General features: G+C 37.7%; 1 protein-coding gene across 1 annotated transcript in view; it reads left to right on the forward strand.

The window, feature by feature from the left end:
• Positions 1-26,609, forward strand: part of BAIAP2L1 (BAR/IMD domain containing adaptor protein 2 like 1) — a 138,027-nt gene that overhangs the window by 103,473 nt on the left and 7,945 nt on the right. The window contains exons 10-12 of the mRNA XM_072597819.1: positions 1,444-1,651; positions 4,057-4,131; positions 4,914-5,094. Coding sequence (XP_072453920.1) covers positions 1,444-1,651; positions 4,057-4,131; positions 4,914-5,094 — 464 coding nt within the window. The remainder of the gene's footprint in view (positions 1-1,443; positions 1,652-4,056; positions 4,132-4,913; positions 5,095-26,609) is intronic.

The following is a 26,609-nucleotide window of genomic DNA, read 5'->3' on the forward strand; positions in this document are numbered from 1 at the left end:
AGACATATTTCAGATTATAGATTCTAGACTCTAACTCCTCCTTGCCAATAGGCTCAGAATCCAAATAAGCATTTTTCATCTTTTCTAGCAAAGAATTATGTGTGCTTTAGGGGTAGAATCGATAATATTGGGTGACTTTCCTAAATGATTAAATTCTTCATGCAGCCAAGACTAATAAACAGTTATGAAAATTAAAAACCAAAATGTAAACTTGCTTTTTCCGCCTGAGCATAGAAGGATTAATTATTGCATGAAGATTACTAAACTCTCTAGGAGGTCATGATTCCTTTCCTCTGCCCTCAGTCCACGTTTTGAGTCCCACTTCAGATAAAACTGACAAGAATCAACTGTGTGTAAAAAATAGATTTGGTCTTTGAAGTAGTTGAAACAAAGATGAGCATAGGAAATCTTTAGAATGACTTTTGATTAACAGATATCTATATGGCAAGAATATTCTGTAGTCTTTTGCCTTTGGGAAATGCTACAAACAGTAGTAGTTTAAAAGGTATTATTAAAAAATTGTATATAGGATTCACATTCATGTGATTTTGATTTTGTGGTTTTGGCAAGTATCACTGGAAAGCTCAATGAAAACTTCTAGTTGTTTCAATACTACCTAGTTAATTAGAGTTTGGAAAGATTGCTTTGTTTAAAAATTTGAGTATTACCAAATATACAAATACTCGGAACAAAAACAACATTTAAAAAAAAAAGAAATATACCAATATGCATCTCAGATTTAAAAGTTGGAATAACAACTCTATGTCTGGAAAGAAGCAAATTTCTCCATCTCTTCATATTTGCTTTTCAAAGTGGTATAATGTATCTTCAATGGAATGTTTCTAGTATTTTCTTTATTCCTGTTTCCATATTCTTGTTTTGGGGGTAAGCTCATTGGATGAAGTTGGGGAAACTTTCATACTTGTAGATTTTTCCATCCAGACTAAGGAAGGCAAGATTCTTTGATCAAAAATTTCCCCCTCCCCTCAATTTTTTTTTTTTTTTGGAGGGAGAGGAGAACAGTACAATCTGTCACTGGGATTGGTATTGTAGTTTTAAAATTTGGCATGTATGTCCTTTGAATATGATTAAAATGTAGAGAACATGGGATGGGAAAATACTTTCTTGCCATCTGGGAATAAAGTAGTTTTACAGTTACAAAAAGAATGACCATGAACAGAATCAGATTGGCAAACTGAACAAGAAGGTTTTGGTTTGCTTTAATGATCTGGGGGAAAATGTTTGTGGTTTGGAAATAACATTCCTCTGGCCATATTTCTTTCTTTTCCCCATGTCCTTATTCTGATATTGATCAGAACTATTGTGAAAAGCCAGTCAGTAACTTGGGGATTCTACTGATTTGAACCTGGCTTGTATTTTGTTTAAAACAATTTAATGTTTTATTGTATTGATTAGCCATCAATGTTGCATTCATTTTAACAGACAATTCAGATGATCCCAGTTTACAGCGATCTATTTCTGTGGCAACAGGATTAAACATGATTAAAAGGCAGAAAGTAAAAACAATCTTCCCACATACCGCTGGAAATAACAAGACATTGCTTAGCTTTGCACAGGGAGACATCATCACATTGCTCATTCCAGAGGAAAAAGATGGCTGGCTCTATGGAGAACATGACCAAACCAAAGCGTAAGTCAATGAGTTGTGTGCACTGTGGTTACACAGGAATTAGAATGAATGTAACCCAAAGTAATTGTGGGGTTTGAAAAAGTCCTATTAGATTATTGCTAAAAAAAAAAAAATTTAGTGATCAAAAGTAAAATGTGTTGCTGTTGAGTCATTTTAGTTGTGTCCAACCCTTCATGATGCCATTTGGGATCCTCTCCAAGGTGCTGGAGTGGTTTGGCATTTCCTTCTCCAGTTCATTTTTACAGAGGAGAAAACTAAGGCAAAACAAGGTCATATAGCCAGTATTTGAGACTAGATTTGAATTCAGGAAGATGAGTTTTCCTAATTCCAGGCCCAGCACTCTATCCACTTTACCACCTAGCTGTCCACCTAATAAGCACTTAATAAATACTTACTGACTGACTAAGAAGCCATATGGTTCAAGAAGTGGTTCTAATCATAGCAAGGTAAACAGTTCCCTGTAAACTCCAGAAGCAGTCCCCCAATTTTAATCTAAGAAGCTAAAGAGTTTAAAAAAAAAAAAAAGCAGTTGCTTTGAGACGACTCTAAATTCTGAAGTGCTTTCTTTTTTCTTCATGAGAATACAACCATACCAACAATTATTTATCCTAATGTCATTGTGTCATCTGAAGCCCTGGTGTAACAAAGACAGCATTTATAGCCAACAGTGGCAGTTTAATAGCTTTGTTCATGAGAGTCATCACGTCAGGTCAGGGACGTGATCCTCCTAGGTGGTGGTAATATTATCATCCTCATTTTACAAATGAATGAACTCACATTCAGGTTAGGAGTCTGTGTGGTCAATGGGAAGTATGCTGGTTTGGGAGTCTGAGAGTCCTGAATTCAAATGCCCGCTTTGTTATTTACTGCCTTTGTGATCTTGGGCAAATCACTTAACCTCTCTAGGCCAGACATCATCCGTAAAATAAAGGAATTTGAATATGTGCAACTGATACTCCCAGTTCTTCTTACTCTGTCTTTCATGCTTCTCTCAGTATCTTATTATGAAATCAATGTATTTTTTGCCTTGTTCAGTATGCAAAGTACTACCTGAACTTAATTGATATTGATTATACTTATTGAGGCCTACTATGTTCAGGACACCAGGATAAGCACAACATTAATGAGAAAGAGACAGTGCCTTTCTTTGAAAAGTTCACAATCTATTTTTGGAGTAAGACAAATTTGTGGTTCAGTCATTTCGGTCGTGTCTGACTCTTTGTGACCCCATTTGGGATTTACTTGGCAAGCATACTGGAGTGGTTTGCCATTTCCTTCTCCAGCTCATTTTACAAATGAGAAACTGAGGCAAAGAGAGTTAAGTGACTTGCCCAGGGTCATACAGTGTCTGAGGTGGGGATTGAACTCAAGAAGATGGAGTCTTCCTTACTCCAGGCTGGGCACTCTATCCACTGAAAGTTTACAATGATGGAAAATAATAATAGCTGACATAGATTACCACTTTAAGGTTAACAAAGCATTTTATACATAGATACATGCATGTGTACATACATAGATAAAATTACATGTTTAATTTTACCTTCTAAGTATAGTACAAGGCAAAAATATGTTAAGTTCCAGAAAAAGTAACACAAGATATTATGAGGGTTAAGAAAAGGGAGAATTAGCACACTGTTAGGGGAATCAAAAAGAGTTTCATGGAGGAAGTGACATTTCAAATGTGCCTTGAAAGACACGCAGATAGATTTCTGATAGGGATGCAGGAGGAAGGCATTGCAAACAAACAAAGAAACTTCACAGGAAGAGGCAAAATGGTAGGAGAAGACGGTGCATATTGAGTACAGTTGAAGTTGTCCCAGAAAATAGATGAGACCAGGGAAGCAGTGACAGATAAAAATTGAAAGAATTAATTGGGCCGTTCTGTGGAAGCTCTTCAATGCCAAACTGAGAAATTTGGATTTCATTAGGTAAGCAGCCCAGTTTTTGAGTAGAGCATGATCAGATATATGTATCTGTCTAACAGATGACTAGCATTTCAACAAGAGCTACAGTACCGTGCTCATCTTTTGAGATAAAAATTTTACTACAACGTTAGACTTGAATTTAGGAAGAAATGTTCAAATTCTACCTCAGATTGCCTCTCTCAAGCTCAGTTTTCCTCATCTGTAAAAGGGGTTAAGCAACTATAATACTTGATTCATACAGATATTATAAGGACGAAACAAGATAACGTATGTAAAGTGCTTTGCAAACCTTAAAGCTACATAAAAATCTGTTACTGTTGTACTTACGTACCAAAGAGAAATGGTATCCATTATTTTTCACTTCAGACCTTCAGGTTTGGTTTTGTTTTTTCTTACTAGTCAAGGCTTATGGTAAATTATTTCATTATAGGTAAAATAAAATTCAAATGAAAATAAGTTGTTTTTTTTTCTTCACTATAGAAGGGGCTGGTTTCCATTATCATATACAAAGTCACTAGAAGAAAATGAAGAAACACTAAATGTGCCAACTCCCAGGTAATATCTGAGTTGTGAATTGTATTTCTCTATGCAAATACACTCTTTGCCTGAAAGCTTTATTCTCCACTTCTCCAGGTATATTCATTATTCATTAACATACTAGAGACTCATTGCATGTTGAATAATAATAAAAAGCACCTTCTAAGTTGTTATTAGTATTCTGCATTTTTGTTTACCCTGTATTTACATAATTCTTTTCCTTAAATCTTCCACAACATGAAAATAGTATTTTAAGCCCAGATTCCCTAAATAGGAGAGGAAGTCAATAACAGATTGAGAGATGAAGAGGAAGGTACATGGTAATGCATAATACCTATGAAAAATTTAAAAATTCATCTTAATTATTGACCTTCACATATTTCTTCAGTACCTAATGTGTTCTGAGATGCTCATAAAAAACAAATGAGAAGAATAACAGGCATAATAGAACTACTAGACTACAAGGGACAGTGTACTGGTTTAAAAACAAACAAATTAGGGCAGTTTGATACCAGCAGTACTGAACACAGCTGACATTAATTATTTGTCAGCTGCTTTAAAGTTCAGTGTATCTAGAAATCCCACAGATGTGATAAATTTTTCTCCCTCATTTGTAATCCTTTTTCAGGATTTCTCAAATGTCTTGTTATAAGTTCTCTCAGTATATAGCCTTTTCTTTTTACATTGCGTATAAATTTAGTGCAGATTCTGATCACTAGATGTCAGAAAGTTTTGTTTAGACTGTGAGATTTGATCTAATACATTTCTCCCCCCATCCCTTCATTTTTTGGTTTTTATAGCCCTGCACCTGTTAGAAGCATCAGTACAGTGAACTTAGCAGAAAAAAGTAATGTTGTCATCCCGCCTCCTGATTATCTAGAATGTTTGTCTGGAGTTGCTGCTGCAGACAGAAGAATAGATGCTTCTTTGAAAAGTTCTACATTTAAGCCACCTGCACCCAAACCAGAAATCACAACTCCTGTGAGTAAAACCAACTGATAGTCAACTTGAACAGCAAAATCTTATTCCCTAAAGCAGAAATATCTCACCTCTTGACACAATGAGGTCATTCACTGTTGTTCTTCAGTTATTTCAGTTGGGTCTGACTCTTTGTGACTTGGCAGAGATACTGGAGTGGTTTACCATTTTCTTCTCCAGCTTATTTTACAGATGAGAAAACTGAGCCAGACAGGGTTAAGTGACTTACTCAAGGTCACAAAGCTAGTAAGTGCCTAAGGGAGGATTTGATCTCAGATCTTCCTAACTTCAGCCCCAGCACTCCATCCACTGTGTCATCTAGCTAACCTGAAGTCATTCCTACCCGGACATTTATTCTATTGAAGAACTTTAAATAGTGTTTCAGTGTCAGGTCCTTCTTAACTTAAATAATTGTTTTGTTCTTGTGTTATCTTTCAATTGTTTACACACCAATACTCTCCTGCTTGCCAGATTTTTCTTCAGATATATATCATCAAGATATATACACATCAGCATATCAAACTCTTCTCTTCTCAGTTTAAGCCATGCATGAACACTAATCCTTTGTCTAGTTAGCTTTCTTTGACTTTTATTAATTTACCAATTTTGTTTTTCTGTAGAGCTACTTTATTTGTACATCTTGTTAAAATTTAGGTTACCTATATCACTTGTTTAGTCATTTTTAGTAATAGCTGAATCTCCGTTACCCCCATTTGGGGTTTTCTTGGCAAAGACGCTGGAGTGGTTTACCATTTCCTTCTCCAGCCCATTTTACAGATGAGGTAGTTGAGGCAAGGAGGGTTAAGTGACTTGCCCAGGGTCACACAGCTAGTATGTGTCCTGAGGCCAGATTTGAATCCACAAAGATCTTGATTCTAGGCCAGGTGCTGTCTTCACTGCACCATCTAACTGCCCTTGTTACTTATACATACAAGTCATTTTTATTGTTCTTCATGCCCTTTAAAGCATCTTTATTATCCTTATTTGACTAAAAAGCAACAAAATTTTCAAAAGAATGAGTACTACCTATTGATTCCTTCCTGTCCTGGGGACATGAGAAATCTCTGTGCTGGTTAGGCGTTTTTGGGTGAAAGAGTAGATCTCTTCACAAGTCTACTCTGCTGCTGCTTGCAGCCTTTTCTCTTTTTAGGAGGCTGATTCTGTTAATTATGTTAAATGGGGAAGGTGTGTTCATCCTTCCTTGCCCAAGAAGACCACCCATCAGAGAAATAATGACATGACTTGCACCTGACTTTGTTTTGAGTGAGGGAGGGCTGTGCAAGTCACCAGCCTCACTTCTCCTCCAGAGCCATCTGAATCCAGTGACCAGATATTCATTAAGATGACTGGAGATGACCCAGGATGAGGCACAATTGGGGTTAAGTGGCTTGCCCAAGGTTACACAGCTAGTGAGTGTAAAGTGTCTGAGGGGAGATTTGAACTCAGGTCCTCCTGACTCCTGCACTGGTGCTCTATCCACTGCACCACCTAGCTGCCCAAATGGAGGAAGTAACTGATGTGATGGAAAGAACAACAGATTCTCACAGTCCAAAGACCTAAATTTGAAGCTCAGTCTCATACTTACTACTTGTACAAACTGGAGCCTGACCAGACCTCATTTTCTTCATCTGTAAAAATGATGAGGTTCTACTTAAATGATCTCTGGAGCCCTTCCCAGTTTTAAATCTCCTGATCCTAAATAGGTTGTCTTTCATTTAGAGTTAGCAGTGAGGAGTGTTGGCAAAACAAGTAGACTGCCTAAGCACCAAGCCATACTGTAGCATATTTCATTCCCTATATGTTTTTAAGCTCTTAGATTCACATTGAGGAACATATTTCTCTTACATATTTTTCTTTGGATGACTAGACATTTTGGATACCTACGCTGTATAAAGCTAATTTTAAAAGCAACTCTCCAATAAGAACTTAATGCAGTATTGAAAGTAGACCTTTAAAAGATAAAAAGGAGGACTTTCCCATTTCCTATGCATATGGCAGTATACTAAAAAGTTATTTGTTAGGGGGGAAAAGTTAAAGGTATATTTGTTGTTTAGTCATTTCCAGTCATGTCTGACTTTTCTTGATCCCATTTGGGGTTTTCTTGACAGAGATACTGGAGTAGTTAGCTATTTCCTTCTCCAATTTATTTTTATAGATGAGGAAATTGAGGCAAACAGGGTTAAGTAACTTGCCCAGGGTCACACAACTAGCAAGTGTCTGAAACCAGATTTGAACTCAGGTCTTCCTGATAAGGCCTGACATATGGGCATATACCGATTATTTTTCTATACATACATCATACATACATGTATGTATGGTGTGTGCATACATCATACATGTATGTATGGTGTATGTATGTATGAATGTGGTTTTCAACAAATTGAAATTATTTTAGTCATACATTTATTCCATCAAGAATCTAAGTTGTAATTCAGATTCCATTGCTGTAAACAGAATTATCATTCCTCTGGACTGGGGAAGAGGGGTGAAAAAGGAAATTATTTTAGTCCTATTAAGTAACCAGGTGTCAAATTTGAGACTAATCTCAACGTATTTCCTGGGGCACAAAAATACTTTTTCAAATGATGAAAGAACTTCTCTTTATTTTATTTTAGTTATAGTTCAGTTATAGTTTTCCTACTCAAGGTAGGGTTAGAAAAGGCATATTCCTTTTCAGGAAAAGCTAGCCAATCTAACAGTGCCTTTTAAAGTAAAAAAAAAATCTCAACAAGAAGGTAAACATTCATTCAACAAGCATTTTTAAGCACCTGCTGTAGACACTGGGGATACAAAAAAACAAACACAGTCTCTGCCTTCAAGGATTGCAGATCTAAAGTTGGACCAAACCTTAGAGGTCCTCTTAGTGCAGACCTCTCATTTCAAAGAGGAGGAAACTACAGTCCAGAGAGGTAAAATAAACTAACGTACCCATAGCCACACAGCCAGTAAGTGTTAGAGATGCTGTGTGAACCTAGTTTTTCCTGACTTTCTGCCTAACCCTTCAACAACTCTACCACACAACCTCTCATGAATCCTAGAATAAGATGGTTTCAGATCGATCTGGATTATGATTGGACACTTCCGCTTACATTCTGTTGAGAAGAAATCTGTACTCAGATGAGTAAACATAAACTTTCTACAAATACAAAACACAAAGAAATTTCCAATAGGGGAGGAGGTGCACTGGCAACTGGGAGGACCAGAAAGAGGTCTTCAATAGGTGGAGGACAGTGAGCTGATCCTTGAAAGGAGCAAGGGACTCCATGAAATGGGAGAATATTCCAGGCAACACTTGACTATCCTGCTAAAAGAGAAGCTGGTGTCAAGTTTTAAAATCAAGAATTTTTATTCCTTCTTATATTTTTACTTCTTGTTTAAAATGATGGTTAAGAAAATCTCTTGTGTAATTCTTTTATCTCAGTGAGTTTGATCAATTGAAAAATACATAATGATAGCCAGCATTTCTATAACACTTTGAAGTTTACTATATTGTCTCATTCTTCCTCACAACAGCCCTATGAGGTAGATGTTATTATCTGAGGAAAACGAAACTGAGAGAGGCTAAGTGGCTTTCCCAGGGACACATAACTAATAAATGTTTGGGATGTGTTATACCACCTCCCTGTATATACATACAAATGAGCGCACACACATATATAGATGTATTCACATACACGTGTAGATATGTATATATCAAGGATTGCAAATTCATCATTTAGTATCTGAGATCTAAATTTGTACCTTAATTTCTGAGAGTCCATGTAGATAAGGAAGATACCATGAAAGGTGCTAAGATTACATACCAAGCCAGTGAACTGAGACCTGTAAAAAAATCAGTCTCCTTTTTTTTCCTCTGTACTTCCTTGTGTCTGAGTATTTTGAATGGAGAAGTTCTAACAAGGAAAAGAAATGTGTACTTTAGCGCAAGGTTCACCAAGAAGGGTGTGTAGGTGAAAGGGAAGGGAAGGGAAAAGTTAAGGTGTGTTTTCTTCTCCCACCTTCTCTCACCTCCTAATCGTGAGCTCTCTGATTTTCTTTTGTCTCCCTGCATGGACTCCCTTAGTGAGCTCATCCCTTTTCTCACAGCTCCAGCTATCATCTTTGAAGAGATGAATCCCAAACTTACTTTCCTAGTCCTGATATTTCATTGAGATTTCAAGCTGTTGCTTGGGTTCCAATCCAGCCTCAGACACTTAGTAGCTGTGTGACCCTGGGCAAAGTCCTACCCTCTTTCTGCTTCAGTTTCCTCATCTGTAAAAGAGAGAGAATGTTGTACCTATCTTACAGGGTTGTATTGAGGACCAGATGAGATAATATTTGCAGTGCTTAGCACATTTTCTGGCACATAATAAATAGGTATTACACAAATGTTAACTATTATTATTGCCATCATTAATGGAAATTTGGCTTAAAGTCTGGCCAGTGGGCCATATGAATTCCCAAGCCCAGAGTCGACCTTGACTCTTCCCTCTCCCTCAGATGAGGGAGTCTATCTAATGAGTTGTCAAATCTGATGAATTCTACCTCCACAACAGCAGTTACACTTATTCCTTTCTCACCACTCACATAGCAGCCACACTAGTTGAGGCCCTTGTCTATCACCTTTCACTTGTACTATTGTAACATTCTCTTTGCTGGAATCCCAGTTTCCATTATCATCTTCTATCCATCCTCCACAAAACCAAACAAAATCATCTTTCTCAAGTGAAAACCTGACCTTCAAGAATCTTCAGTGGCTCCCTCTTTACTCTAGAATAAAAATACAAACTCCTCAGTTTGACCTTTAAAACCTTTCACACTTTGGCTTTAGCCTACATTTCCAAATTTATTTCACTTTGCTCCCCCATAGGTGTGATGTATTCCAGCCACACTGGCCTGTTTATTGTGCCTAGAATGCACACTGTCCTCATCTCTGCCTCTTCAAGTCCCTAGATTTCCTTTAAGGGTCAACATGGATCTCCTCTTCTGTCAGACATCTTCTCCTCCTCAAATTTTTTTGTATTTATGTCTCCCAAGGAAAGTATTCTTCTTGAGAACTGAGTTCCATTTCATGTTCACTCTCACCCTTGGCACTGGCTGCTTGGTAGATGTTTACTGGATTGTGCTGAATATTAGAAGTATTGGTTTTATGTTACTTTTTTTTTTGTTATTTTTGTGTTAATTTTAGTATTGCGTTTGACCCCTTGTTTTTAAAAACATTTCTTGATATTTCAGAATAAATGCAAACTCTTTTTATCATACCAGTAAAAAGAAGTATCTCTCCTGAAATTTATATAGCACATCCATCATTCGGAAAAAATTTCAGTAGCATCTTTAAGAGGCTTAAATTTTTAACATATAATTGATGTGCTATTTCTGTACCTGTATGAATCAAAATAAATGCCATGGGTTATGCAACACAGTTAATAAGTTGCATAAAGTCAAAATACTGTCTATTATAGAGACATTATTTCATTTTAATTTTTTTATATTTTAATGAAACTCATTTAGCTCTTCTAGTGACAGGCAGAAAATGTGCTATTTTTGTACATATTCATAAATTGGAAAATTATTGTTTTTCTGATCTGGAAGTTAATGGAGAGGAAGGAAATACTTCATGTTCCAAGTGACTAAACATGGGGTCCTTCAGGCTAGAGATATAACCTAGAGACATAGAAACAGAGACAGGACAAGGCATTTGTGTGTCTTTAGCAAGCTTGAAAATTGGGCCTTCACTGTAATATAAGGAAGTATAAGGCAAAATGGCCTGGTGGATAGAACACTGGACTTGAAAGTCAGAAAGACCTGGGGCCAAATCTCACCTCAGTTAACTTATTAACTGTTGATCCCGGCCAAGTGACTTAAATCTTTGAGCCTCACTTTCTTCATCTGTAAAATAAGTATCCACCTTGCAGAGTTATTCTGAGCCTCAAATAAGAGAAAAACTGTAAAGCCCTTAGCAAACCTTAAAGCTATCTATAAATCTGAGTCACCATTTTTTTCACAAAAACATAAATGTAGCGTAGAAAGTAGAATTTGGGCCATTTAAAATATGTACAATTTTTAAATCTTAATATTAAAGGGTGAACCTCTTTGTGCTCCTCCTGCCTTTCTTTGCTTTCTAGATGCCTATGGCCAATCAGTCCCTTTTCTTCCCAGAAGGACCAAGGAAGTATTCCAAGACTTCATGATGTCTGAATGCTGACACCTGTTTCTTACGTGCTGCTTAGTATATGATCTCACCTTTTTTTCTATGCTCTTGTTCTCCTTCTACAGAAGAATGAAAATAACTAGTCTGTCGCTGAGGTGGGGAGAGTAATATTTGTGTTTAAAAATGGAAAACAACTGTATAAAACTGAAAGTATTTTGCCATTGTGATTAAAGTATTCCTTCTGTTTTAAAAATTACTTGGAGCTAACTTCCATCGCTAAGGCAGAAAGTGATCTGTACATCTGATGCAAAGTTTTAGATCTTTCTTGTCCTGAAAAGAAAACCAAACCCATCCATTGGAAAAAAAAAATTTGTGAAATGCAACCAGCTATGAATCAGAATACGTTTGTTACTTATTCATTTGTTAAATTCATGCAGGAAGTAAATCTTAATACAGCATTTCACTGCTCTCCAGTCAAATGATATATTCTAAGGATGTAGTTGTCAACAACAAATAGGTCATCAGCAGTGAGGACAGAGAGAAAACAAGAGTTGCTCCAAAGGAAATAACTCTAACAGGGAAAATTGCTCCTATTTATAATAATCAGCCTCTGGCAAAGACAACAGGAGGCCCATGATCTAACTATCTTTGCCTCTGGAAGCCTGGGGAAGAATGGGATGTGCTTAAAGAAATGAAAGCAGGGAAAGTACAGATCATACAAAGTAGAACAATGAGCCATTCAAATGTTTGATACAGAATTTAATGGTCAAAGAACACATTACAGCTAAAGACAAAACATAAATTACCTGGGAAACACTCTCCAAAGCCAGTAGAGTTGGAGAGAGGAAATGTCCAGCTTTGTGGAGGTGGGGAGCAGGGAAATGCCAAAATAATTTAAAAAAAAAAAAGTTCTTCTAACATTTATTTACCCAGAAGATAATGATCTCCCCCTTCCTATGCCATAGCCTGTGGATCAACTGAGGATGTTGGAAAGATAGGTCAGAACTCAGCCTGAGCATTGGAGCATACAGTTAGTTTACCATTCTCTAGAAAACTTCCAAAGCCTTGTATCCTCCAAAAATCTATCAAATTTACTTCTCCCAGCATACACAGGCAACAATCCAAATTCTTAAATTCAGAGAAAATGCTACAATATGGAAGGAATCACAAAAACAAATCCTCAGTGAATTAGAAGTCTCTATTACCAGTATAGAACTGGAAGGCGCCTTAGAAGGCATTTAGCCCAACCCCCTTGTGTTATAGTTGAGGAAACTGAGACCCAGAAAGATTAAGAGACCTACCCAAGGTCACACAGTTAAAAAGTGGCAGGGCCAGTGTCTTCCAGCTCCAATCTAGCATTCTTTCCACTGCATCTGTTAGAGTGTTTGTTCTTGAACCTGCTCACCTGGAAAATATTGTCACCTGCCCTAAGGGTAGTTGGGATGCCAAGGCTAACATCTCACTCAGTCTTAGAAATTCTGAGAAGAAATTCTCTCTTTTTTAATTGAGTATAAGGAATGAAACTAGCGACATCCAGATCAATCAAGGAAGTAGAACGGAGGTGAGGAAGTAGGCAGGTAACTGTTTTTTCCCTAGTAATTGCAACAAAAAAACAAAAAAAAAAACTTGTTCATAAGATCATAACTCTAGAGCAACAAGAGACTCCAGGAACCCTCCGTTCTGACTCCCTTGTTTTACAGATAAGGAAACAACCCAGGGAAGTTTAAGTGACTTGTCCAATGTCATCAGAACCCAGGTCTTCTGCCTCTGTAGTTAGTACTCTTTATATAGGTCCTACACAACCATCTTAGTACCCCTTGTGGGGTTTTTTTCCCCTTTAAAAAACTATCCTGACACCACTCCTAGGAAAGGTCAGTATTTCAAAGGACATGTTTGCTTTGACTGTGAATGACTTTGGGGTTTTTTTTTTAAGTATCAGTTGGCGCCATACACATAGCCAGCACATGGCAGTTAGTCCATGTTCACAACTTAATGCCATGAAAAACAGTACTTGTTTGAGTCACCCAGTTTTTATGGCCCTAGCAAATACTGCCTCAAAATAGCACTTTTATGAAGTATGGAGGCAAGCATAAGACTTTTAAAAAATTATTGTTTTTACATCACCTACATATCTTAATCTATTCCTCTCCTTCCCAGAAAGCCATCCCTATCATTTAAAGTAAAAAGGGAGCCTAGGGGGAATTGTTCAAGAAAACTAAAACACATATCATCCAAGTCCAGCATTATATGCAGGGATCCACACCCATGGTCCCCACCTACGTGAAGATAGAAAAGGGGAAGTGCTTTCTTTTATCTATTCTTTGGGGTCATGGCTTTGCGTTGCACTTGTTTTGTTGGTGTTTTCTTTCCCATTCACATTGTTGTAGTTATAGTGTGTATTGTTTTCCTGGTTCTGCTTATTTCATTTTCATCAATTCATATAATTGTTCCCATGCTTCACCATATTCTTCGTATTTATTTTTCTTTATAGCATGATATTGTCTTTCTTTATAGCATTCATGTACCATATTTTTTCATCATTCTCCAATCAGTTACAGGCACTTGCTTTGTTCTTTGCTACTAGAAAAAGCACTGCTAGAAATATTTTGGTACATAGGACGTTTTGTTTTTTTTTTTACTATTGAGCTCCTTTTGGAGCTCAACACAAGGTTTTTTATACATGCTAGTACTGTTGTTGTGTTTGTCCTTCATTTTCAAAGACCATGGCATCAGAGAAATGATGACATGACTTGCACTTGACTTTGTTTTGAGTGAGGGAGGGCTGTGCAGGTCAGCAGCCTCACTTTCTCCTCCTGAGCCAGCTGGGTCCGGTGGCCTGATATTCATCAGGATGACTGGAGATGGCCCAGGATGACGTACTAGTAACTTCAGAACAGAAAGGGCAAGCGACTGGCATGAAGCACAGAAATGGTTTCCAGGGACTGACTAGGCAGATGTGGGCAAATCACCAAGTCTTCTTGTAGGCTTGCCTCAGAGACTTAGACATAATGATAACCTTCCGATGGTGATTTGGTGAGAATGTGTGTGAAGTACTTTGAGACTGCCCAGATGAAAGACACTCCATAAATGCAAACTGTTATTATTAATTATTAGTTTAAGGAGGTCTGGTGATGTAGCATGGGATAGGTGATGGAAGAAAGGCAGGAAACAAGCATTTATTAAGTGCTTACTAAGTACCAGGCACTGAGCTAAATGCTGAGAATACAAATGCAAGCAAAAAAAAAAGGGGGCAGGAGATTACCTTTTAAGAAGGGAAGATTAGAAGCAAAGGGGAGCTGAATGGGGGGAGAGAGATGAAGCTTCATTGAGGGAAGACCTCTGCTGATGATATTCCATTGTAGACTGCCCATCAGACCTCATCTGGAGTACTGTGTTCAGTTTTGGGTGCCACAGTTTAAGAAGGATATTGATCATCTGGAGAATGCCCAGAGGAGGGTACCAAGGTGGTAATGGACCTTAAGCCCATGTATTATGGGGTTTTGTTGGAGAAACTGAAGGTGCTTGGTCCAAAGAAAAGAAGACTTTGGAGCTGCAGAGAGAAGGTGATAGCTCTCTACAAGTATTTGAAGGGCTCTCTGTGAGAGGAGGGATTTTAGATTTGTTCAGTTTGGCTTCAGAGGGCCAAATGAGGAGCAGCAGGTGGAATCAGATCTGTCCTAAAGTGGAAGGGGCAGCTGTAAGAGGGGGTGCTTCCACCCCCACCCCCTTGGAGGTCTTCGAGCAGAGGCTGGATAAAAACTTATAGTGGGGGGTTTTTTCATGTATAGGTTGGACTAGACAGGAAATGGAATAAACATTTATCAAATGCCTTCCTACATGCCAGGTACTGCACTTAGCACTTTACAAAAATTATCTCATTTGATCCTCACAACCTTGTGAGATGCTATTATTATCATATATATTATATGATATATAATATAACATAATATATATTATATTATAGGTGCTATTATTATTTCCATTTTACACTTGAGGAAACTGAGGCAGAGGTTAAATGATGGCTAGTAAGTATTAGGATTTGAATTCAGATCGTCCTGACTTCAGGCTACCCACTATGCCACCTAGCTACCTCTGAAGATGGCCACTGAAGCCCCTTCCAATTCTCAAGTTCTGTGATAAAAATCTATTGTAGAATGTAAGAGAATGATGTGTAGGAGAGATTGTACTGTAGTACCTGATATAGGAAATAAGATTTTCCAGATAACTGAAGTCTATCTTCTTAAACACAGAAATTTTTTTTATTTTAAGCCATTTGTATACAAAATAATTCTTTAAATGTGCTCATTATAGACTTCAGTTATATAGTTGAACCACATATATCATGATAAGTATTATTAGTTTACTGTGCTGTAACCATGTTTTGAGGTTTTTTGTTGTTCCTTTTTTCAAAGCAATTGGGATTAAGTGACTTGCCCATTGTCACACAGCTAGTGTCTAGTGTCTGAGGTAGGATTTGAATTCAGGTCCTCCCGACTCCAGGACTGGTGCTCTATCCACTGTGCCATCTGTAATGATGTTTTTGACATGTGACTGTCAAGGTATATTTGCCCTTGTACTCAATAAGTGGCCCCATCCTGCTGTGCTTTATAAATTTACAAATTTTTAGTCAAGGGCCACTTGCAGTCTTCATTTCTCCCTGCCTTCAAGTATTTCTTAACATATACTCCACCTCTTCAAACTTGTTACTTTTATAAGCCACGGACTGAGTAAACTGACTCCAAGTGAGGGCACAGAGAACTCTGGATCTTATACAATATGTGTTTGGCTACTTGGAGGCCCTTTTTGCTTTTTTCCCCTCCTACTTTTCAGCTATCTTCTTGATAAATGATGTTTTCGATAAGGAAGAGGGCTGAGATTGATTGATTGATTTGTTGCGCTCTGGAGTTCTGAGCTAGGGAAGGAATAACCTTAATCACGTGTCTACAGTAAGCCCAGCAGTATCATGATTAGCCCCTTACCAAGCTGCCTAAAGTGAAACAAGACCAGCCCATGTCACAAAAATGGAGATGGTTCAGTAAAACCTCAGTGCCTATCAGCATCTGAGATAAGGCGCACAAATGTCCCTTGCACTTCTAGCCTGGGCAAGAGCTTTCTTTAAACTCGAGGTAAATACGTGGGGATAGAAATAGTGCCTAACAAATTTTTTTAAGTTGAATGGCTTCCAAAAACAAATGAATTTGATTCCTCATAAAAAGTAGAGCAAACAGAAATAAATGCATTATTTATTTGAAGGACTGGGCATGATGTAAAATATGCCATGACCTGAACCACATACCTTCTTGAAATCTCTTTGCTCTTTAAAAGTTTAACTTGGCCCAGAGTATACTTTTTCAGACCTTGGGGTACAATAGCAAACTTCCTACTGATCTGAGGGACTGAAATGAAGGAAGTTTCTTAAGGAATTTAACTATAAGGTGACTCACAGAAAATATGATCTGTTGTGGGCCTTCAGCCTTCCTTCATTTGCTTTATTGGTTATCTAAATTTTATTCAGTTAAGTGAGTGAAGTACTTTTCCTCTCCTCTCCCTACTTTGAGAGGGATGAATTAAAAAATATAGGAACCCCTGAAAGTATTAACAGCTGAACTGAACTGAGTGCTGGACTTATTAGGAAAACCTGAGTTCAGATGCCACTTGCAATATTTAATAACCATGGGATCCTATAAGTCATTTAATCTTCCTGTTCCTGAGACAACTACTTAGCATTTATGTAAGTTGGTTACGATTTGTGTTGGTGAAGGGCGAATTCCCACACTGTCTATAACCCAGGTCTTTATCTCTTTATTACTCATCATCAGTATGTCTTACATTCATCCCCTCTATCACAACCACCCTAGTCAGGTCCTCTTTAATTTCAGGTGGTTTTCTACTTCCAACCCAATAAAATGTAATCTTATCATTGTTATTCCAGGGCCAGCAGTGAGAAACCTGCAGCCTTAAGGCTTAAGGCTTCATGTGGCCTTCTAGGTCCTTGGGTGGGGCTTTTTGACTGAGTCCAAGTTTTATAGAACAAATTCTTTTAAGGGAATTTGATCTATGAAAGATTGGATTCAGGCAAAGGGTTGCACTTAAGGACCTGGAGTTCCACCCCCCATATCTAGCTACACTCTGCAGCTTTGTCTCATACTCCATACTTTAGACCTTAACCAAAGTAAAATAGTTCTGAGTATAGTAGAAATGTCCTAAACTTCCCCCATCTTTGAACTTTTGCCCACATTTCATTTGTGAAAATGAACTAATTTACCAGTTAGTCAAAACCCAGCTAAAATTGTGCCCTCTTGCCTTCTCTGATCTCCACCACTAAAAGTAATATCAGTAATTTCCGTCTGCAGCTGCTGCACCACCACCCCACCAGGGCCAGAACTCGCTCCTCTCTCAGCCGGTTCTGACAGACCTTTCCTACTGATCGTCTAAGTTGTCTTTGGTGTTTGTGGGTTGAGAAGTCTGCCAATGATTCAGGCCCCTGCTCCAGGTTTGCTAGGGCCCAGTCTGTGCTAATGCAGCCTACATGGAACTACACTCCTCTCCCAGCCCTGTGCAACAGACCATTCCTGTTGACCTTTCAAGTTGTCCCGGGCTGGACATTTGTTTCATTCTGTTCTTTTGTGGGTTCTGCTGCTCTAGAATTTGTTTAGACTCATTTTTACAGGTATTTGGAGGCTTTTGGAGATCTCAAGCTTTTACTCCGCCATCTTGGCCCAAATGTAACTTTTAAATATAAAAAACTCTTTGTTGTCCTTAGCTTTTCTCACCTGCCTTAGCTCAGCAAACATTTAACCACGTGCTTTGCTCAAGGTGCTGAAGACAAAAAGAAAATGGCCCATGTAATCAAGATGCAGCATATAGTAAGCATAATAATGATTGCTAAAATTTGTATAGTACTTTGAAGATCATTAAAATGCCTTCCATGGGTTCTCGTTTAATCCTCACAACAATCCTATGAGTGAGTACATGCTCAATAATATTTCCCTTTTATCCATGAGGAAACTGAGGCTCCAAAGGGTTAGATGCCTAAGGTCTCACTACTTTTAAGGGTCAAAGTGTCAAAGAATAACTAAGTATACAATAATTTGAGGAGGAATACAGAGAGAATTAACAAATAGGAGCATAAGGAAAGGCTTCTCTAGGAGGCATCCCTTGAGCTAAACCCTGCAGAAACATTCTCCTTAATGCTAGATCCTTCCCTCTGAGGTTACCTCCAGTTCATCCTGCATATGTCTTGTTTGTTTGTAATTTTTGGTACATGTTTTCTCTCCTGTTCGATTGTGAGCTTCTTGAGGGCAAGGACCATTTTTGCCTTTCTTTGCCTTTCTAGCCCTTAGCACATTGCCTGGTGCATTATTATGTGCACTTAGTAAAGACTTGTTGACATATAAGATACTGAGGTGAAAAGGAAGTATATTTCAGATACTGGGGTGGGGTGACAGCTGTGCAGAAACAAAGGTGAAAAATAGAATGTCAATTTTGGGGGACAACCAATAGGCCTATTTGGCTGGAATATATAGGGTACATGAGAAGTAACTGTGTTTGTCCTTCATTCTCAGAGAGGACTATGACATCAAGATGATGACATGACTTGCAGGTGACTTTGATTTGAGTGAGGGAGGCTGTGCAAGGTCACCAACCTCACTTTCTCCTCTTGAGCCATCTGGGTCCAGTGGCCTGATATTCATCAGGATGACTGGAAATGGCCCAGGAGGCAATGTGAGACCCTGGCCCTTTCAGACTTAGGTCTTAATCACAATCTTACTTTAAGTGAGATAACACCCATTCAATGAATAAGCTTCTTTAAGTAGTTACTCAAGGGATGGCCTCTTTAATCAAAAAAAAAAAAAAATCAAACTGGGAGGGGAAGACCCTCAGGGTTCCTGGGCAAAAGAGAAACAATTACTATTTAGTTATTACATGAGAAGTAATATGAAATATCTGGACTATGTATTGTAGCTAACTTGTGAAGAGCTTTAAGCTTTAGTTTCTATGAGAGGTCTGTATTTTATCAAAGACAATAGGGATCCACTACAGATTTTTAATAGGAGAATGATGGGTGCCTTAGGAATTAAATCTGTGTACTTTTTAGTATTCATTTATACTTTTCATGCAAAAATTATGAATAGGGAATAACAATAGGATAAATTTATTCCTTTGGATGATTATTTTGGCAACGATGTAAAGGATGGATTGGAGAGGAAAGAACCTAGCCATCAAGACACCAAATAGGAAGTTATTACAATAGTCTGAGTGAGAGATCAGAGCCTAAACCAGGGGAATGGCTATCTTAGAGGAAAAGAGACAAAAGTATGCAATAAATTTTTGAATGAATAAACAGATGCATTGGGTCTTTGGTTAAAACATTGCCCAACTCTCTTTAGGTTACTATATTCAAAATATGGTAAATTTGGTAAAAATTTGGTAAAAAGGAATAATCCAAGTCCCTGGTTGTGAAACTGCTCTGCATGCCCAGTCCCAGTCCCTTTTTGGGTAAGACAGTTAATGTCCCTGGGTTCAGTGTCTGAAGGTTACTGATCTCACAATTTTCATGTTTTGCTCATCAAAGTAGCATATGCTTATAATGGAAGGGTTAGTGTTTGGATTCATTTAAACTTGCTTTCATTTTACTGGTTTCAAAATAAAGAAAGAGAAGGGAAATTTCTTAATTGAGTCCTGCCACAGTAACCTGCTATTCTAAAGTCTAAAGAAGTGATTATTTCTTTGGTTAATTATACTGTACAAAGTCATAGGAACCTCCAAGTTAAGTGATTTACGTGGTGTTAGAGTCACTTTCTGGTTCCTTAAAAGTATAACCTGTCCACAAATATAGTCTGAGAGTTCCTGTGTCACAGTGCAACACTGCCATCTTTTGGACAGTTATCTAAATAGCATGAAGAATCCTGAGTAAATGTTTAGGAAAAAGAAAAAAAATCGGACAAAAAATGTGATATTTACTACATATACAAACACACACATACATACATATGTGTGTATACATAAAATGCAGAAATTTGTTTTGCTTGATAATACATTGGTAATGGGCTTTGGCTATCTAGCTTTCTTGGGTGGTAGAAGGGAAAGAATTTGGAAAGCAAATTAAAATTGATTTTTTAAAAAATATTGTGTGTTAGCATAGATACATAATTAGAATTTAAAAGATCATCAAAGCTAAATCACTCATCTTGTTTAGTACCTTTTTTTTAAAATGATGTCTCTTGGTGTTTGGTTTTGGGGTTGGTTTTTTTTTTAATATTACAGCAGGGTTATAACTAGGAATTTTATACCTGACATAGAAACTGACATAGAAAGAACCTTTAGTTGAAAGTGGGATGTAGATGAAACCCCAACATCATCCTAGAGAGGGAAACAGAGATACCAGCATAGTACTAAGGCTAAGGTTACAGCTGGAGAAACCACTCTTTCTCACACACACACATCATTTGGTAGCTTTCTGTTTAAGACAACTTTAGCTTGGCACTTAGTTATAAAGAATAAATTGTGAAGAACTTTAAATATTAGCTTCTCTTTTTATGAGAAGGTTCTATTTTATCATAAAGACAATAGGGAGCTACCAAAGATTTTTAAGTCAGAGAATGATTTGTGACTTAGGAACTAAAGCTGTATACTTTTGGTATTCATATTACCTTTTTTCATGTAATAATCTGGAATAGGGAAATACCAATAGGGTAAATTTATACCTTGGGATGATTATTTTGGCAGTGTGTAAGGGATGGATTGGGGAAGAAAAGACCAAGATACCAGAGCAAGCCATTAAAATAATCCATCTAGCTGTCTCTTCACAGAAATTTGGCCTCTATGGAGCTTGAGCATAAGCTAAACTTATACTCCCCACCACAAGTAATTAAAAAAAAAAGCTTAGTGTGTATGTGTGTGTGTGTGTGTGTGTGTGTGTGTGTGTGTGTGTAAAAGAGAGAGAGAGTTTGAGTTAGAATGGATTTCCACAGCTATTTAGTCCAACCCATACTCAGAAGGACTCTCCTCTGTAATATGGCCAGCAAGTAATAATTCAACTTTCAGGCTTTCAAGAACTTTAGAGATCCTGACTTGGCTGTCCCTCCCAGCAGTGTCATCTAAAAAAATTCATGAACTAATATCTATATCTTTATCCAAGTCATTACCAGATAAGGAAATTCCCTCTAAAGCACTGAGAGGTTAAGTGACTTGCAAAATATTATATTATATTACCTCTATTGTCAATTATGATATTTTAAAATTATCTTTATTGTTACCTTATCATTAACTGGATTATCACACAGTCAGTATGTATCAGAAGCAAAACTTGAACCCAGGTCTTCCAGGCTCTAAGGCCAACTTTCCACCCACTCTATATCACTGCTTCTATTTGTATCCAGGTCATTAACAAAAATGTTAAGCAGCACAAGATCAAGCAGAGTTCCCTGGAATGCTCCATCATTGACTTCTCTGTGAGCCCAGCTATCCAATCCTTTCTGTGTCCATCTAATTGTACTATCATCAAATCCACATCTCTCAATCTGTTCCACAAGAATATATGGGATATTTTATTAAAAGCCTTGCTAAAAATCTAGGTCAACTGCATCCATGGCATTTCCTTCATCAGCAGATTCAATAATCCCACCAAAAAAGAAAATGAGGTTATTCTGGCATGATCTGTTCTTGATGAAAGCCATGCTATGTCTCTGTAATCACTGCTTGTTTTCTAGGTATTCACCATCTTTTTAATAATCTGTTTAAAAAAATTTTTTCCAGGGATCTAAGTCAAGCTCACTGGCCTCTACTTTGCCAAATGTTCTCTTCCCTTCTTTGAAAAGCAGGACGTTTGTTCTTCCCAATCTTGTGATACCTGTCTCATGTTCCATAATCTTTCATATGTGACCAGCAGTGGCTCATCTGCCAGTTGATTCCAGATGATATAACAACTTGAATTCATTAAGAGCAAGGAGGAAGTGTTTTCTTAACAATCTCCTTACTTAATTTTTCCAACATTCATTTCCATAAGATTTTGAGTTCCAAATTGTCTTCCTATCTCTCTCCCCACCCCAAGATTATGTGCTTTCTGATTACCCCTTCCCCCAATTTGTCCTCCTTTCTATTCCCCTTCCCCCAATCCCCTTTCCCTTCTCTTTTCCTATAGGGCAAGATTTCTATACCCCATTGCCTAGATAGCTTATTTCCCAGTTACACGTAAAAGCAATTTTTAACATTGGTTTTTAAAACTTTGAGTCCCATATTCTCTCCCCTCCTCCCTCCCATCCACCCTTGTTGAGAATGCAAGCAATTTGATATATTGATACATGTGTAGTCAGGCAAAACATTTCCATAATAGTCATGTTGTGAACGACTAACTGTATTTCCCTCCATCTTATCCCACCCCCACATCTACTTTGTTTTCTCCTTTGACCCTGTCCCTCCTCAAAAGTGTTTGTTTCTGAGTCACCCCTCCTCCCATTTGCCCTTCCTTCTATCATTCCCCCCTTCTCTTATTCCCTTACCCCCTACTTTCCTGTAGGGTAAAAGATGGATTTCCATACCCAATTGAGTGTGTATGTTATTCCCTCCTTAAGCCAAATCCAGTGAGAGTAAGGTTCACTCACCTCTCACCTCCCCCTTCTTCCCCTCCACTACAAAAGCCTTTTCTTGCCTCTTCTCTGTACATTCTACCTCTCCATTTCTCTTTCTCCCAGTACATTCCTCTCTCTCTCTCCCCTTATTTTTATTTTTTAGATATCATCCTTTCATATTCAATTTACCTTGTGCCATATATATATATTTGCTCCAGCTACCCTAATATTGAGAAAGGTCTCAAGTTATGAGTATCATCTTTCCATGTAGGAATGTAAACAGTTCAACTTTAATAAATCCCTTATGATTTCTCTTTCCTGTTGACCTTTTTCATGCTTTTCTTGAGTCTTATATTTGAAAGTCAAATTTTCTATTCAGTTTTGGTCTTTTGACTTGAAAGTCCTCTATTTCATTGAATATTAATTTTTTTCCTCTGAAGGATTATACTCAGTTTTGCTGGGTAGGTGATTCTTGGTTTTAATCCTAGCTCCTCTGCTCTCTGGAATATCATATTCCAAGCCCTCTGATCCCTTAATGTAGAAGCTGCTAAATCTTATGTTATCCTGATTATGCTCCCACAGTACTTGAACTGTTTCTTTCTGGCTGCTTCCAATATTTTCTCCTTGATCTTGGAACTCTGGAATTTGGCTACAGTATTACAAGGAGTTTTCCTTTTGGGATCTCTTTCAGAAGATGATTGGTAGACTCTTTCCATTTCTATTTTACCCTCTGGTTCTAGAATATCAATAATTTCTGGAAAGATGATGTCCAGGCTCTTTTCTTTTATCACGGCTTTCAGTTACTTCAATAATTTTAAAATTATCTCTCCTGGATCTATTTTCCAGGACAGTGGTTTTTTCCAGTGAGATATTTTACATTGTCTTCCATTTGTTCCATTCTTTAGGTTCTGTTTTATAATTTCTTGATTTCTCAAAAAGTCATTAGCTTCTATTTGCTCCATTCTAATTTTGAAGCCTTGGTTTGAAGCCTAATTTTGGACCTCCTTTTCCATCTGGTCAATTCTTCTTTTTAAGGAATTCTCCTCATTGGCTTTTTGGATCTCTTTTGCCATTTTGGTTAGTCTACTTTTAAGGTGTTATTTTCTTCAGTATTTTTGTGGTCTCCTTTAGCAGGCTATTGACTTACTTGATTTTCAAAATCCTTTTTGAGTTCTACCATGGCCTGTGACCAACTCATATTTTTCTTGGAGACTCTGGGTGTAGGAGCTTTGATTTTATTATTTACTTCTGGGTTGTACATTTTTTTATCTTCTTTGTCACCAAAGTAAGAATCTATAGTGTGATATTTTCCCCATTGTTTGTTCATTTTCCCAGCCAATACTTGCCCTTTTAAGTCTTTGTTAAAGTTGGACTCTGCTTCCAGTGTGGAAGGTGTACTGTCCCAAGCTTTCAGGGTTATGTGCAGCTGTTTTCAGAGATATTTCCAGGGTCCTGTAAATTTTCAGTTTTTCCAAGGTGGTATGATCAAAGTAGAGGTGTTTACTCCTCTTCTGGCCTGTGCTTGATCACAAGCCCTCTTTTTTGCCTTGAAACTGTGAGGAGGATTCCCTCTCCATCACTGCCAAAAGATCCCTCACTCCAGTGTTCCTCTTGGCCCCAGGACTGCAAAACAGATCCAAGCACAGGCAAAGCAAAAGAGTCCTGCCTCAGCACCAGCAAGGAGGTCCCTTCAATCCCCACTGTGATCAGCCACTCAATCCCCTCACCATCTGTGGGCCAAGAACTTCAGAAGCATCTGCTGTACTGCCACCCCCAGGGCCAGAACTTGGTCCTCTCTGTCAGTTATGTTACAAATATATACAGATTATTCCTGCTTCATGACCAATCTAGTGTAATAAAGCAAAACAGTTAAGTAAGATTGATAAAACAATGATTTATCTAAAAGGTTAAAGCAACATTTCATACTTACTGCTCCTCCCCCTCACCAATTTTTTAAAAATTAACAGAAAACTATTTTCCTCCTATCTTCCACCCCATGGGGGAGAGGAGACGAAAAGGGAGAAAAAGTAGATTTCTTGTAACAAATACGCATGGTCAAGCAAAACAGTTTCCCCCAACAGGTGTACGTAAAAATATGTCTCATTCCAAACCCTAAATCCATTACCTCTCTCTAACAGATAGCATATCAATTTTCTAGAATCATGAAGTTATTTCTAGAATCATTGTACTGGCCATAGTTCTTAAAGTTCTGAAAGTTGTTTGTTTTTAGTATTATTATTATATATGTTGTCCTCTTGGTTCCTCTAATTTCATTATTCATTCGTTCATAAAAGTCCTCAAAATTGTTCTTTTCTGTCACGTGTTCTAAATTATTCTTGTTTCTCCTTCACTCTGCATCAATTCATGTAAGTCTTTCTGACATCATCTATTTCATCATTTCTTGTAGCACAATAGTACTCCACATTCATATAGCCACAATTTATTTAGCCACTCCTCAATTGTTGGACATCCTTTTGCAGCCACAAAAAGCTACTATATTTTTTTACATAAAAGACTTTTTCCCTCTTTTGAGTATAGGCCTATTAGTATTTAGTTGGGTCAAAAAATCTGATTTCCCAATGTCAAGGTTGCAGGTTCAGTATGCTCAGATTTCTTTCCCTCTATCACAAGCATGAAGAGCGTGACCACTTCCTCCACATCATTTCAACCCCAATAATCAGTTCTTCCCTTTTAGTGGCAAGCAAATCCAGAACTGACTTTCCTCTCATCAAGGCAAAGCATTATAAGCCATTTTGCTTTTAGCAGAGAGAGAACTCTGAACAGTTCTTGGATAATTGAAGGCTCTGCCCCCTTCCCCCTATCAATACTCTTTAATTCCAGACTTGTGATATTTTCCAAAGAAATCTATTTCCTCAAGGTGGTTTGCATTGTACTCCAGCTTTTCTTATAGTCCAACTCTCAGCTATATTTTGCTACTAAAAAAAAACCATAGGTACCTTTGTCAGCAAGGTGATGTCTCTGCTTTTTAGTACGCTATCCAGATTTGCCATAGCTTTTCTTCCAAGGAGCAAGTGTCTTTTAATTTCATGGCTGTAGTCGTTGTCTACAATGATCTTTGGGCCCAAGAGTATAAGATCTGATGCTGCTTCCATTTCTTTCCACTCTATTTGCTGGGTGGTGATGGACCAGTTGATAAGAGCTTAGTGTTTTTGATGTTAACCTTTAAGCCAGCTTTTATACTCTTTTTTCACCCTCATTTAGAAGCATCTTAATTCCTTTTCACTTTCTGCCATCAGAGTAGTATCATCTGCATACCTGAGAGTTTTGATATTTCTCCTGGCAACCTTAATTGTGGCTTTTGATTCATCCAGCCTGGCGTTTCACATGATGTAATCTACATATAAGTTAAATAAATAAGGTGACAGTATATGACTTCTTTTCCAATCTTAAACCAATCAATTGTTTCATGTTTGGTTTTACCTGTTGCTTCTTGGTCTGCATACAGGTTCCTCAGGAAACAAGTAATATGATCTGATACTCCCATCTCTTCAAGAATTTGCCATATTTAGTTGTGATCCATATAATTAAAGGCTTTAGTGTAGTCAGTGAAGCAGAAGTAGATGTTTTCCTGGAACTTCTTTGCTTTCTCCATAATCCAGTGAATGTGGTCAGTTTCATCTCTAGTTCCAATGTGGTCAATGTCATCTCTAGTTCTAATGTGGTCAATTTCACCTCTAGTTCCAATGTAGTCAATTTCATCTCTAGTTCTAATGTGGTCAATTTCACCTCTAGTTCCTCTGCATCTTTGAAAACCAACCTGCTCTTCTGGACATTCTCCGTTCGTATGTTGCTGAAGC

The sequence above is a fragment of the Notamacropus eugenii genome, chromosome 3, assembly GCF_028372415.1.
Source record: "Notamacropus eugenii isolate mMacEug1 chromosome 3, mMacEug1.pri_v2, whole genome shotgun sequence".
NCBI classification, from domain to species: domain Eukaryota; kingdom Metazoa; phylum Chordata; class Mammalia; order Diprotodontia; family Macropodidae; genus Notamacropus; species Notamacropus eugenii.